At 34.4% G+C, this 16,182-nt stretch overlaps 1 protein-coding gene across 1 annotated transcript; it reads right to left on the reverse strand.

Moving 5' to 3' along the window:
• Positions 1–4,456: 4,456 nt before the first annotated feature.
• Positions 4,457–7,200, reverse strand: BNAC09G23040D (uncharacterized membrane protein At1g16860). The gene is made up of 4 exons (XM_013821504.3): positions 6,322–7,200; positions 5,883–6,002; positions 5,571–5,782; positions 4,457–4,862 (listed from the first exon to the last, which is right to left on the reverse strand). The coding sequence occupies exons 1-4, from the start codon at positions 7,078–7,080 to the stop codon at positions 4,670–4,672; spliced, it is 1,284 nt and encodes a 427-aa protein (XP_013676958.1). The 5' UTR covers positions 7,081–7,200; the 3' UTR covers positions 4,457–4,669.
• Between the last annotated feature and the right edge of the window lie 8,982 nt (positions 7,201–16,182).

Raw genomic sequence — 16,182 nt, forward strand, 5'->3', positions numbered from 1 at the left:
TAATTCGGATAAGACCAAGTGCATACCATAGATATTCCCCATTACAGTTAGCATTTGGAAAAGAACCAAATATCTCTCATCTAAAAATCTTTGGTTGTGCGGTTTATATTCCAATAGCACCACCACAACGTACAAAGATGGGACCGCAAAGACGGTTGGGAATATATATTGGCTATGATTCTCCATCAATAATAAGATACCTAGAACCACAAACTGGTGATGTGTTTACGGCACGATTTGCCGATTGTCATTTCAATGAGAAAGAATTCCCAACTCTAGGGGGAGACAATAAACAAGTAGGAAAAGAGATCAAATGGAGTGTACCATCGTTATTACACCTTGATCCTCCTACGAAACAGTCAGAACTAGAAGTTCGACGTATCATGCATTTACAAAATATAGCAAATCAGCTACCTGATGCATTTGCTGATACCAAAATGGTAACTAAATCACATATACCCGCTGCAAATACTCCTGCTCGTATTGAAATACCACAAAATGGTGGAACGGCAGTTGATACACGTGAATCAGGAACACGTTTAAAGCGCGGTAGACCTATTGGTTCAAAGGATAAACTTCCTAGAAAACGTAAGGAATGTGAAAAGCATGATACTCCCAAAATAACAGAAAATATTTTGGACGAAGAAAATTGTGAATCTAATGACAATATAAAGCATCTTGAATCTGAAGGAAATCATGAGATTTCTATCAATTACATCCATAATGGAAAGATATGGAAACGAAATGAGATGGATGATATTGATGACGTTTTCTCATACCTTTTAGCAAAGGAAATAAATGAAGAAAACGAAGATCCAGAACCAAAGTCTGTATATGAATGTCAAAAGAGACATGACTGGATAAAATGGAAAGATGCAATTCAAGTCGAATTAGATTCGCTTAACAAACGAAATGTATTCGGACCTATTGTGCTCACACCCAAAGATGTAAAACCAGTTGGGTACAAATGGGTGTTTGTCCGAAAAAGAAATGAGAAAAACGAGATTACAAGATACAAAGCTCGTCTCGTAGCCCAAGGTTTCTCTCAAAGGCCAGGAATTGATTATGAGGAAACTTATTCTCCTGTCATGGACGCAATCACATTTAGATTCCTGATGAGCCTAGCGGCCAATGAAAATTTAGAAATGCGTCTCATGGATGTCGTTACGGCATATTTATATGGATCATTAGATACTGATATCTATATGAGAATCCCAGATGGATTTAAAATGCCAGAAACGTTAAGTTCCAAACCTAAAGAGTTATGTGCAATAAAATTGCAAAGATCATTATATGGGTTAAAACAATCTGGACGAATGTGGTATAATCGTCTCAGCGAACACTTAACAAAAGAAGGATACACGAATGATCCTATATGCCCTTGTGTTTTCATAAAGAAAACAACATCCGGATTTGTGATAATCGCGGTGTACGTTGATGATCTTAATATTATTGGAACTCAAAACGAAATCCAAAAGGCATCAAACTATCTGAAAGGAGAATTTGAGATGAAAGATCTCGGCCAGACAAAATATTGTCTAGGATTACAAATTGAGCATTCTCGAAAGGGTATATTTGTACACCAGTCTACATATACCAAACGAGTATTGAAACGCTTTAACATGGATAAAGCAACTCCTCTTAGCACCCCGATGGTCGTTAGATCACTTAATGTTGAAAATGATCCGTTTCGACCATCTGAGGAAAATGAAGAAATACTTGGTCCTGAAACTCCATACTTAAGTGCAATTGGAGCTCTTATGTATCTTGCAAATTGTACTCGACCTGACATATCTTTTGCCATTAATCTTTTAGCGAGATTCAGTTCGTCTCCTACGCGAAGACATTGGAATGGAATTAAACATGTCTTTCGTTACCTTCAAGGAACAACTGATTTAGGCTTGTTTTATCCTAAAAGTTCAAAAGGTCAAATGATTGGTTTTGCAGATGCAGGTTATTTGTCAGATCCACACAAAGCTCGATCCCAGACAGGATATGTTTTTACAATTGGAGGCACCGCCATATCTTGGCGTTCTCAGAAGCAGACACTTGTTGCTACTTCTTCAAATCACGCTGAGATCATTGCACTCCATGAAGCAAGTAGAGAATGTGTATGGCTAAGATCAATAAGCCGACACATCTGTTCAAGCAGTGGGATTGACGAAAATACGGAGCCAACTATTCTATATGAAGATAACGCGGCATGTGTTGCTCAAACGAAGGAAGGATATATCAAAAGCGATAGAACCAAACATATACCTCCGAAGTTCTTCTCATACACTCAAGAGCTCGAGAAGAATAAAGAGATTGAAGTAAGATATGTTCGATCATGCGACAATGCAGCCGACCTCTTCACAAAATCACTCCCTACCTCGGTATTCAGAAAACACATCCATAACATTGGAATGCGCCATCAGAAGGATATATGACTGCTTATTCGAGGGGGAGCTTACGTGGTTGTACTCTTTTTACCTTACTATGGTTTTTCCCATTGGGTTTTCCTGGAAAGGTTTTTAACGAGGCAACAAAGACGTTAAGCGAGAGCGGATAGTGACACCGGTCCCCAAGGGGGAGTGTTATGAAAGTCATATAGAGACAGCGCCGAAAACGTTGAAAAATATAAAAGATGTGGGGCCCGCTGCACTATTTGCACAGTAAATTATACTTCTATATAAACGATAATACACTCTTTCTATCAGTATTATTAATTCTACGGGTATAAATTTTCCCTTTATTTAAATTCCCGCGATACAATAAAATTCCAGTTATTTTTATAACAGTAAATAGAATTTGATTTTCTTTAGATTTTCGACGATGCCATATGAAGCCACGACAGCACTTTGCATGCATTAAATAGTATTTTGGCATTTTACATTGTAACATTATTTCGTTTACACTGTTAATTTGAAAACATCATTAGTGTTTTCTTGGTTTACTAAGGGAAGAAGAAAGGTCGAGAACTTAAAGAATAGAGCATTCATGATGGGACACCATTTGTCTCTTCTAGCAGTGCCGGTCCGGTGCCTAAAGCGGACAACAAAAATGTTGCCCTTTAGCCGTAATTAAAATTCACTATATTTTAAAAATAGAATCAAAATAGTATCAAATATTATTAAAATTTAAGTTAAATACAAAACATCGAAAGATTATTTGCAACTCATCTTGTCTGTTTTTTATCTTTCTATTAAGTAAACTATAGTAATTGTAAAAGAATTTTATACAAATACAAAGAAAAAAGAACAAAATATATAGTATATAGATAGAGCAAAACATCAACTTCAAAACTTTTATGCCCTTTTAAAAAAAAAAAACTTCACAACTTTTATTGTTTTCATAGATTTTCACAGCATACTAAAGCTCTATGATAGTTTTAAATTTTCTGAATTTCAGTCAATATTAAAAAACTTAGAAAAAATACAGAAAAGACGTACATAAAACTCCTATAGAGCTACTTGGACAAAAAGATCAACAACAATGAAATATGAACAACTGGACATTCAGGCGTCGCCTGAATGAATAAATCTTTAATAAATGCTATTTATCAGAAAAGGAAAAAATGACACGTGAGTGTATCGAACCTTTTACCCGTAGAAAGAGCACTATAAGCTAGAGACCACTAGACTAAAGTGAACTTTAACAAATTTGGCGCCCCTAAAATATTTATTATTTGTGGCGCCTAAAACCCTGGCTTTATGGGCTTTAGCCCAGGGCCGGCCCTGTCTTCTAGTCGTCCTGATTATATAAAAATCTATCATCCTCCATTTATTTTTATAATTACTCTAAAATACCAAACAAAATATAGCTCATCTATTATGAAAAAGGAAACATATAGCCATATTAAAAATATTCTTCTACTATATCATGCTCCATTCATGAGGGAAGCTGCATAGATTAGTAGTTATAGATGGGAGTCATAGCACTAACGTGCGAAAAAATAGGTTTCAGCTATCTGATGAATTGGGCAACTGACTTGATTATAGGTTTATGTAGGCTCCATAGGTCATGAAATAATATAGTTTCAAAAGACACAATGAGTGTTGCAGCATATATATATTACACATACTTGTTCTGAAAATACCATTTTAAGAGAGTGACCCGCCCTCGGAGGGCGGAGGGCGGGTATATTATTGATGCCCAAATATATTGATGCAGTTAGGTGAGAACTGATGTGGTGGTTATTAGGTTAACTGATGCGGTGGTTATTGTATAAAATTTGTATTTTTCTTATATACAGTTATCATATCAAAAAGTAAGTATCATGGAAAATATTTGTTGGACTAAACTAATCTCAATAGATCACACTTGTGTTTTAATAGAATAGATTTTCATTTTGTCTGGACCAATTGTGGTTCCCAAAATAGTGATTTGAGCGTCATATGAACTTTGGAAACACTACACTAGTGTGTCACAAGCTTAATGCCCCAAAAGTATCCTAGTTGCCTTTAAGTTAGTACGGTGGTAGAAAATTTCAATTTTACATTTGAAGCTTTTAAAGTACACAGAACATAACCCCCATCAAAAGAGGCAAAAACTCATATGATGACAGTACATGGTTTCCTTTTCATTTCTTCTGTTTTAGGGCCTAATTCTTGGCTATACAACATATATATATATAGGATCTACAGAATATAACAGATAAGCAAAACATACGTAATTATGTGTATGTATTTCAGACTGGAATGACATCAGCATTCTGATTCTCGTCACATGTAATGATGAGGCCTTCCACATAAGCTGGGAAGAGGCAACGCCACCATTTGCAGCCAGTGGCTACTGATTCTGCAGGAGGAATGATCATCAAAACGTTGTCATGACGCCTCACCATTCCCATCACACTTACGGTGCTTCCTTCTTTTATGTATCTGATCAACAAAATCATATTATCAAAATCAATTAAAAATTGGCAAGAACTGAAAAATACATGATTATCACTTATCTGTGAGAGAGCGAGAGACCAATACTTTTTCTGGTTATTTTAAGGGTAAATTCAAGTAGAAATATCCTTCTTTTGTAATAAAGCTGTGCACTTTAACAATGTTTCTGTTCTAAAAAGTGTTTAAAGTACCCAGAAGATTCTTCCTTTGAACTAAAGCTATACACTTTAACAATATCTCTGTTCTAAAAGGGTTAAAAGTACCTACCAGTAAGATTCTTCCTTTGACTTAAAGCTATTAACTTTTACAATTTCTTTCTTCTTTGGTTTTGAAAAGGGCTAAAAGCACAATATTCTTCCTTTGAAAAAAAGCCATGTACTTTGTCACTCTTTCTGAAATTTGAAGGGTTAAAAGCACCAGAGGTCAATGTTTAACCGACTTATATGCACTTTCTCGATAGGGGTAAAAGTCAACGCTGGAATTGTTTCATTTTGACATTGTGTTCAATGTTTAAATGGGTTTTTCAGAGGTCATAATTTAGGTAAAGTTTCAAGATTTACAATTAGGTGAAAATCACATTTCCAAGGTTTGCAGATCAACTCTAGTAGCCAAAAGGATTTAGCTATGATGTAAACTTTGTAATTAATTTCATAATAGTCTAATGATTAAACAGAAAGGAAATCAATAAAAGCATACCCTTCTTTGAGACGCATGGCACGGCTATCGTTGGAAAGGCTACGATCCGCCAACCATTGTAGAAAGCTTGGAGACAAATCCTTAGTCTGCACGGTTACATTAGCGACTGTCTCCGGTACGACAAACGGAGACACTTTTGATCCGTATCCTGCTTTAACAAGTGCTCTCAATCCGGACTGAAAGTCAGAGATGTAAAAATCCGAAACATATCTCTGCCACACAAACAAATAAACACACAATAACCATTTCAAATATGGAACCACTTGAATGAGATTTACTATTATAGAGATATAAAAAAAAAGAATCTGAAACCTCGGCATGTCTAGATCCCCATGAACACCCTTTGTACTCATACAATTCTGTAGATACGTAAACACATCTCGGTATCTTTTGGTATGAAGACTCAAGCGGGGTACTTCCACATGTTACCACCTTCAAACATAAACGTAAATGATCACTCAACACAGCATTGATCACTTAAAAGACCGTTTGAATTATTACCATATCAAGAAGAGAAATGTATCCTCAAGTGGCATTGTCTTTAGCTAAGTTTAGTCTCACTAAGCTAAGCCGATGATCACTAAAATGGCAATGAATATGACATTCTAACTAATCAGCTGATTCATTAACTTGCTTTAATCATTAGATAACCAATTAGCCAACCGAAGACGGAAACAAGTTGGTACAAAGATCAAGTCTTTAACTATAATTAGAAAGACCCAAAGAAGTTGAACTACTCAAGAAAACTTACTCCTGTAACCTTGATGAACTGTCCATCAATGGCGCCTCTAAGAACAGCATTTGGGTAGTTTTTGATGAAACCCAACAACCCTCTTCTTCTCCAAACGCAGTTCCACACAAAAACCACGGCGGCCGGCACAATCGCCGCCGCAATGGCCACAATAATTAGTGGCTTCTTCACCGCAACGGCTAAAAACGTCCCAATGAGTAACGCAGTCACCGCAACTACAACCACCGCCCAAACCAGAGCCTTTGGTACTTTAAGCCCGACCCGAACCGGGTCAGAGTTCAGAACCGTAACGGCGGATCCGTACTTGGGTTTGGTCGACGGCCTTAGATTACTCGTTTGGTGATGATCCAACGGACCTGACCTCCTCGACCCGGACCCGATTTGACCGGAGGAATTGAGCGGACCGGAGGTGATTAAACCGGTTGGCTGAAGCTGAGAGAGAGGACCCGAGGACTTTCTAACCGGACCCGATTGGGATCCGGATCGGCCGTGTCCGTTGTTGGGGTTCGAGGACGACGCCGAGGAGGAGTGGACACGTGTCGGCGGCGGTCTGGCTGCTCCGCCGCCGTGGAAGGAAGTGGGATCGGCGAAGGAGATGTCGAACATCCTCCCGAGCTCGCCGGATTTCTTGATATCGCCGCCGGTGTAAGGCATAGCACGAGCCGCCATTGTCGGTGGTCGTGTCTCCTTTGGTTGCTCGAGTTTGCCGGAAACGTAGAGTCCGCTCGGAAGCTGATGGGATTGTAATCGACTCGCCATTGCTAGAGAGAGAGAAAGGAGAAATGTAGAGACTTTTTTGTACTTTCTCTTTCCTCTGGGTTTGTGATTTTTGGAAGAGAGAGAATGTGAAGCAGTGTTAAAGTGTTTTGAGTGGCAGTGAAGATGTAAGAGAAAGAAAAGGAGAGTGACGTACTTGAAATGACAACTTTACCCCTGAATGTTTTTATGTCGTTTAATCTCTTTTTTTGTAATAAAACGAAACTTCGACGAAGAGGTTTCCAATAGGCTTTGATTGGTTCATGTGACACACAAAGGCCCACATATTCGTTAATGTAATATGTTTACTTTTATGTCCCTACTTTTAAAGATTATTTGAAACTACCCCTTTATATTGTAGCATATTCAATTATACCCAATTTATTTTTTAAAACTACCCTTTTATGTAGCGTATTCAATTATACCCAGTTTTTTTTAATGGAATAGTAGATTATAATGTTGATATTTCTCTTTCTGATAAAATCACTTTTATCATAATTGATTTGAATCTCGTCAACACAAATTTGTATATCCTAAAAATGGTCCCAAACATGATATCTCGGTTAGTGTTGAGCACTTGTGAGTCTATTTTGAAAATGATTTGACATATATAATGCAGCATCCACATATAGGTATGCTTAGAACGTGATTATTGGAAGGTTCTTAGGGTGAAGTTCTTGGCGGAATATAAGAACTCGTCTCTTAATTTTTAACTAAAAAAAGCTAAGAACCGTCTCTTAAAACTCTTATTTAAAAGCTGGTTCTTAGCTTTTTTAGTTAAAAGTTAAGAGTCAGGTTCTTATATTACGTTAAGAACTCCGCCTCAAGAACCCTCCAATAACGATGGTCTTACGACAAGAGACTATATGGGTTCCAATTGTTTGACATCGAGTGGAGGGAGAGAGTTATTGTTGTTGTCAAATTATTATACAATGTATGCAAATTAATTACATGATGAAAATGATTTTTAATTTTTAACTAAAAAAAGCTAAGAACCGTCTATTAAAACTCTTATTTAAAAGCTGGGTTTTAGTTTTTTTAGTTAAAAGTTAAGAGTCAGGTTCTTATATTACGTTAAGAACCCCGACTCAAGAATCCTCCAATAACGATGCTCTTACGACAAGAGACTATATGGGTTCCAATTGTTTGACATCGAGTGGAGGGAGAGAGTTATTGTTGTTGTCAAATTATTATACAATGTATGCAAATTAATTCCATGATGAAAATGATTGTATTTAACTATTTCTATATAAGATCACCCAAATAACTCGAAGAAGAAACTAAATTTAGATTTTAAATTGACTAGATGAGATAGATTAATTTAACAAAAGCTAATGTATACTTATAAAGTTAACCGTGTTGATATTTAAGTTGTTCTTATACAAATTCAACAATATGTCAACGATTTCGAATTGACATTCTTAATATGATAAAAGAGTTATCTCCGCATGTGTTCATTTATATCACATTTATGTTGGTGTCAAGATGTTACAAACACCATATACATATTATAATTTATTTTTATAAAAGGTGTGGGGTGCTCACATTAAAGAAAAGTTGTGGGTATGATAATACTACCCAAAGAAGATTTGTTTTATGGCTCAAAAAAAAAAAGATTTCAAGAAGAGCATGCAAATTCTATTGTTAGCACCCCACAAAAAATAATTTACATATCTATATTATTAAAATTAAAATACAAATAAAACTAACTTCTTTTCAACAATTGAGTCATTCCATTTTTCATTCAGTTTAACAATTACTAGGTGAAACCCATCCTACGGACGGATGAGTAAATAAATGAATAATGTAAAAATTATATAAATTTGAAATTGTACTTATAAATATAATTTTGTAAATATTAACTTTTATTACTTGTTTTGTTTTTTAGATATTATATGTCACCATTGAAAGATACAATAATTATTTTACATATTTTCAATATTTATCTTACTTCTGATTGTAAATATATATATCTATATATTTTTTAAGAGAACTGTGATTTGTAATCCAAATCTTTACGTGTAATATTTAAGCTCCAATAATTTGAGGGGAAAAGAATCTCCGAATTATTTTATAACCAATCAAAATAGAGCATCTTTCCAAAATAAAAATTGGCGTGTATGCAAATGCACTCTCCATCAGTTTCAGCCTCTTACATTTCGACACATGTGTTTAATGGGTCCACTCAAACTTTATTCAACTAGTTGAAACTTTTCAACTTCGATTAATCCACGTATGTGTTTCATATTATTCAACAACCTCAGTGTGAGGATTAAACTGTTGAATCACCAATTTAACAGCCCCATTGCTCCTAGTCTATGGGCATCTTTTGTTTTAAGCCACCTGAACATCCTCTTATGACACATGTCACACATCAACCCATGAGTTAAGACATAGGACACCCTCAAGTGATCCAGGGAATTGTGATTTGGGACTGAAATTAAATACATCATGATCCAAGTCGGTGGTGAAAGACGTTTTATCATCTTTGTACTGAAAGCATAAATTCTGAAAAACATGGTTGGTTAAAAAAGTTGTGTGGAAATCGCTAGTTCTTGAATCACCAGAAAAAGTTAAAGTCTTTGAGGGATTTGCTATATGCCATGTCACTTTGTTTGACAGATTGACAATAGAATCATTTGTCACTACACTAATCATTTGTCACTACACTGCAAAGACTAAAGTCCCTTAAAATTCTTACTTGGGCTTCTTTAAGGATTTGGGATCACATCCGTGTGAAACTTCATAGGTTAACGCCAGTCTAGTAATTGAATCTGAACAATAAGTTTATGTTTCAATCATTACTACAAAAGTTTTCTACAATGGCAAAGCTTGAAACTTTCAGATTCGATCTTAACTTCTTCAATGGCACGTTACCTAGCTGGTGTGATTCTCAGTGGAAGTTCCTTATATGGCACGTAAGGTCGATGATAATTTTGTGTTTTCAAAATCATCATCTTCTTTGATATAGATTCTTAAACTTTCTTATAAACTTACTGTGCCATCTCTCTTGGATGGTCTTGGTTTCTAGTAGTATGCATGCGCTACGCGCAGGGCGGTTTACTCTTTGTGGTATTCACATAAGTTGCTTTAAGAAATGGCTTGGTTTATTGAAATGTATGTGTTGTATTTGTTATCGTTGCTTTAGCGAGTGTATGGTAATAATTTGGTGTTTGTTTTTTTAAGTTGTAGGTTTTTTCCATGATGGATATTTGTTTGGGTTTAAGTGAGAAGCTTGAGTTTATATATAGATATTGTGTATACGTTTTCTTGACGTAATATATATGTATGAGAAAAATGAGTGCTTAAACGTAAACATAGAGAAGTAAATTTTTTATATAATTGTGTCCAACAGAAACCCACAAAAATTGTTATTGCTAAAGTACATGAAAACAGATGTGATATGATGTTTTATTTTTAGGAACACCATATATAAAATGAAGTATATGATTTTTTTTCATTTGGTTATACAAATATCACTGTTTCTAAGTTTCCAGCGACAAATATTTTGTCATGTGATTGCAGTACCTTATTAGAGAAGCAAGTGGATGGATGGTCAATGATTTGACTGTCATATGCTTGTAGCCTCGTGTGTCTTTAGCAGCTTCGCCGAAATAGGCATGATTGCTTTAGATGGCGTGTGGTGGTTCTTGATAACCGTGCTACTCTTGAGAAGATATCACCTTGGAGGTCTTGAGGGAGGGCTTTGAGTTTTGATAGGGGTTAATCTCCGTGCATTATGTGAAAAATCTTTTTGGAAGAATTGTGTTTTTATTTTAGCTAAAGAGTTCGATTTATATAGTCGAGGAATATGCAATTAAATTTAACATTTCAACTCATGCGTGGTAGTCTTTTTAACTGAGATTATTTTAACTGGGAAGAGCAGGAGATCGCAAGAAAGAAAATAGAAAGAGAGTATAAAGATATCTGCTGGTTGAAGGAGAGACGCAGCGGCCAAAGACCAGAAACTGGCTGATCAATGGACCTCTAACATATCAGATTCACCGAGTTTCTGGAACAGCACATGGTTGCAGGCAGAGGGGCTATTTGTACCAATTATATAAATACAAAATGTAAAATAATCGAATTATACATATGGTTAAAAATTTGGTTTAATATGTTTTACTAAACAAAAATTATCTTAGTTTTAATTAGTGAAGAACTACGTAGGGTCTATATGGTGACCAAGAGAATGAGTGGAAATAGCGAATTTCTTATCGTCCCTTAGAATTTACACTATTTACAAAGAATATTTGTTCTCTATGGTTCCTAAACATTCTTTAAAATTTAAGGAATAATATACTAGAATTGTTTCTTATCAAATTAAGAGAGGAATAAATTTTCCTTCTGCGGAGGTGTACTTAAGCGCTAGTCGGGTTCCATTCGGAGTGTCCAGATTACCTGGATTATCAAAAAAAAAAAATTCCTCTTGTTTTATTCATTTTCATTTATTTCCTTCATATTCCTTATATTTCTTTAATAGTTATCATTTAGAGCCGTAGGCAAACGCGTAATTCAAAGAAATAATTTATGTGAACAAAATAATAACTTAAATTAAAATAATAAAAACATATTACATATATTGTCACTTAATTTTCACACCATATAACTATTTTACTAAATAAAAAAATCTTTCCATTTTTATTTGTTTATAGAATCAGTTAGGTATAGACATTGGAGTACCCATTCAGGTACGGATTGTTTCTTTCAAGTATCAGATTCTTTGGGGTTCTGAAATTAGGCCCGTTTGGATATTATAAATTTATGTGTGGGTTTCGAATTGGATCCTACGGGTTTAGATAATTCGGTTCTGATGTATAGGAACCTAAAAACATCCAAATAAATAATGTATCTGAAACGGGTTCAGAATATTTGTACCAAAAATAACTACATTACCTAATTCAATCCGAATCTTTTGAATTAGTTATATGGCGACACATCTAAAATATATAGCACTATGAAAAATAAATATCAATTTATAAAGACGTAAGAACCAGATGAAGTTCTAGTAATAGTTATTAGTCCTTACTATATTTCCAAAAATTGTCAAAATGACTTTTTAACACGGAAATTTATTTTGATGGTGATGCAAGAGTTATTAATCATTATCATATTTCAAAAGCTTGGCAAAATCTGAATTTTTATAAGGAAAATTATACATATCACAATTATGTTATAGTTTACATTAAAAATGATATAAATTTATTAGTCACTACAATATCTTAAAAGTTTTGAATTTTTTTTTTTATAAAAGAAAGTGTACATATCAATATTAGGTTGATATTATGTCACATTTTTCATTTAGACACATCATATTTTTTATTAAACAATGTTATAGTTTTTTTTATTGAGAATGAACATGGAGAAATAAGCAAATCATTTATCAGATAATGTTTAGCGGATGATGGTACACTATCTAAACTCACAGATATAGTTAAGTCCTACAAAGTATCTAAGCAACAACTTGTACAAACCCAAGATTCTTCTGGCGAAAAAGTTTATGACTTTGAGATAATGACATATCCTAGTTAGCTCACAGAGAATGGTAAGTAGTGATGATTATCAGCTTATATCCTCAGTTAAAAATAATAAAAATAAACTTTTTGGTCAAAAAATAATAAAAATGATAAAATTGGAATTTACTTGATTGAGGTAGAAGCTTACTATTCAAAGCTGCTCTTTTCGAAGATTCGCAGTTTCTTGCGAGTATTTTTTTTTTTAGTAATCATGTTAAATTCATATCATTTTTAAGAGTTAAAATGTTGCTTAGCAATTTATTTGAGCGACAACACAAACATAAAACAACCAATTACAAAAGAACTTAAAAAAGACAGACAAAAAACATAAGCAGAAACAGGGGAGAACTCAAAGCGGCCCTGTGCAGGCAAAGAAGAATTGCAGGAGAGATGGCTGGAGTGTTGGCGAAGGTTTGATGGAGAGGAGCCTGTCCCTGATTTGACGATCCACTGCTGCACGCACGGAGAGAGCAGGTGATACCTGTGAAGTGAAAATCCTCTTGTTCCTCTCTTTCCATATCAAGTAAATGGATGATTGAAACATGAGCTTTATGATGCACCGAGCTGAGCTTATCAGCATTTGCATCCCGATTTGGAGGTGTTATGGTTGTCAAGTGAAACTGGAGTGATTCAACTTGAGGAGACCATGCTGCTGGTAAATTCCATTCTCCACCTGCGGTTGCGTCAGCCACTGATGCTGTAAACCTAAGACGTAGCTGTCGTGGACCAGTGGCTCCAACAAAGTGCAGAAACCTTATTTTACTAGGACAAGTGATATTTATAAAGAATAATAAGAACATAAATCAAAATTACAATACCGAAATAAAAGAATAAAGAATCGAGATGGTTAATCTCTTTCCTTAAATCTTTAAACGCTCCGTAGTGTGACGGTTTCATAGCGCTCAGATTCCGAGGATCTATCGAACCTAATTTTGTGTTGTACTCTCAGACTCAAAATAAATAAATAAATAAATACTAGCATAACTATTCTGAGTGAAAGAATTGTTTCTTAATTGTATGAATGTGTGTTCTAGAGAATATGACTTGCTTCCCTTTTATAATCAACTAAAAGGGTCCAACACTAAGTCATAAGTGGAGCATTGAATCACGTCAAATGTCATAAAGAATATTGATTCCTTTTGACCATTTTCATAACGTTAACATTCAAGAAAAGATATTGTAAATTTGACTAAATCAAACACCAATAACATTTTATTTAATGGGTTATATTTTATATGAAAACAAACATATAAAATTTTCATGAATAAGATTGAAGTATAAATCCACATTCAAACCCAAATATTCATTGTGAGACATTTGCTTGGTTTTATACTTAGCCAAATCTAAAGTTTTATAAATTATAAAACTCTCACATTGGATCTTCATTTCTCATTCACAAAAACTCTTATTTTGACAAGTAGTTACACTACTTCATAGTGTCGACAGCTATTCCGACGAACGTCTTCGGCCGGAATCTTACCGAAAATAGTCTAAAACCATTTCGTCAAAAAACGAGTTCCAACAATCCTCCACATGAATAGAAATGACTCTATACACTAGACGACTCGAAAAACTTGACTTCCTAGACAAGACTCGACAAGACTCAACTAAGGACTTTTGAGAGTACAAAGAAAAATCCATTGCATGATGAGTTGGTAGCAAATTTTCAGCCTTGAACTAGTCTTTGTTAATAGCTATCGGATTTACTCGGCCAGGAAGTGGCCATGATGTCTTGAACCTCTTGGGCTTTGGTGTAAACCTAGACAATAGCTATAACACAACTTCATTCTCTAACAGAACTAGGTTCTCTATTGTGTTCATTTTTGCCGTGAAAGTGCTGGTTAATCATGAGTGAACTTGGAGAATATAGCATTTCCTTCATTCTCCTAGAAACGGCCCCATTTCACACTCACAAGGTGATTTTCCATTAGCTTTGTTTAGAAGAGTATCATGTACTACTCCACTCATATCTCAAAGCTATGGACACAAATCATTAAAAGCTAATGCTTATCATTTATTCCTTACATGTAGCACTGCTTAATCATCATAGGAGCTGGGTATAGACCGAAGTCTTATAGTGCTTTGGGCAGATTTAGTTTGACTTAGTTGTCTTCTTGAACCTATTTCTTGGGATCTCCAGTCAGTTAGGTAGAGTTACCGCCAAACCTCATCTTAATTCACAGGCTACCCATTCCTTTAGATGATATAACAATTTGATCTCATGACACACCTTTAATAAAATGATCCTAGGTTGCCATCACAGTGAACATAATCTCTTGAGATTAGCCGATATCAATTGTCCAATGATTTTTGTCATCTTTTTTTAAAGATACAATTAACCATTATACACAAAACTCAGTGTATGACACTAGTTTTTTTTTTTTTAAATCATATTGTGATAACTATCACTAAGTTATTTTGGCCTCTTGCCAACAACTTTATATGGTAAGCAAAGCTTCCCTCACATTTCTTGAGATAACTCAAAATATGCATATTTGCATTTAACATCTCTTAAGAGTTTAGAAAGTTAATTTACAACCCCTTTAGATTTAAATGAATAAAAAGCAATTTTGAAAATTATTACAATTTGGTTCAGCTTAGTTGGGATCATTGATAGTTCGGTTCAGGTTTTGATACCGTTTAAATGATGTAAAAAAAAATTAAATTTTTTCAAAAAAAAAAAAAAAATTATTACAATTTTCTTATAAAATGTATTTCACTCTTAGAAATTCACATTTTACATACAACTATTTTCAGAGCTCTCTCAAGTTGATTTGTAAATCCAACTTATGTATGATTTGAATTTTTCCAAAATATATTTTTGTTTTTTAGAAAATATACATATCATTACAAGATATTATTTTTACCATCAAAAACACCATTCTATATAGTTATTCTCAACCACATTGACTTTAGAAACTATAATACACGTGTCAGTTTCTTATACATTGGTCTGAAAATTGTCATTATTTTTGCATGGGATCAAAATAATCGAGGTCATCGATTCTCTGTCATTAGTCCTATGCATATAGCACTAGGCACTAACATAACAATCTGATAAACATCAGAATTTGGTATAATCAGACGTGGCAGACCACTACCAACTTAAAGCGTCGACTCCCTAGATTTGTAACCAATAACACTTACGTGTTAATAGAATATAGACATTTCAATAAACATCAAAATTCCAATCTATATAACACACGAGATTGTAAGTGGCAGACCATTCTCAAATTGAGATGTCGACTCACCATACATACCCGTTCTCTCAAATGTTCAACATATATATATGTTCAGTTTAGCCGTTACGTACAAGCGATTGCATGCAGTCAATCTAAATTAATATTAACCAGCTCATATAAAATTAATAAATTAAATATGCAGTTAATAAAAATGACTAAACAACCAAAAAAAAAACATATGAACCAGAACCTTAAAATCAGTAAAGCAAGTCAAAGCATTAACATGCACTATGACTAGTAACGTTTTCTTAATCACCTTCAAGAGGTAGTATTATTTTTGCAAAAAAGGAATGCATTTTTTTTTTCAGAAAACATTTTTTCAAGTTGAAAACAGTGTAAACTAAACC

The sequence above is a fragment of the Brassica napus genome, chromosome C9 (genome assembly GCF_020379485.1).
Source record: "Brassica napus cultivar Da-Ae chromosome C9, Da-Ae, whole genome shotgun sequence".
NCBI lineage: Eukaryota > Viridiplantae > Streptophyta > Magnoliopsida > Brassicales > Brassicaceae > Brassica > Brassica napus.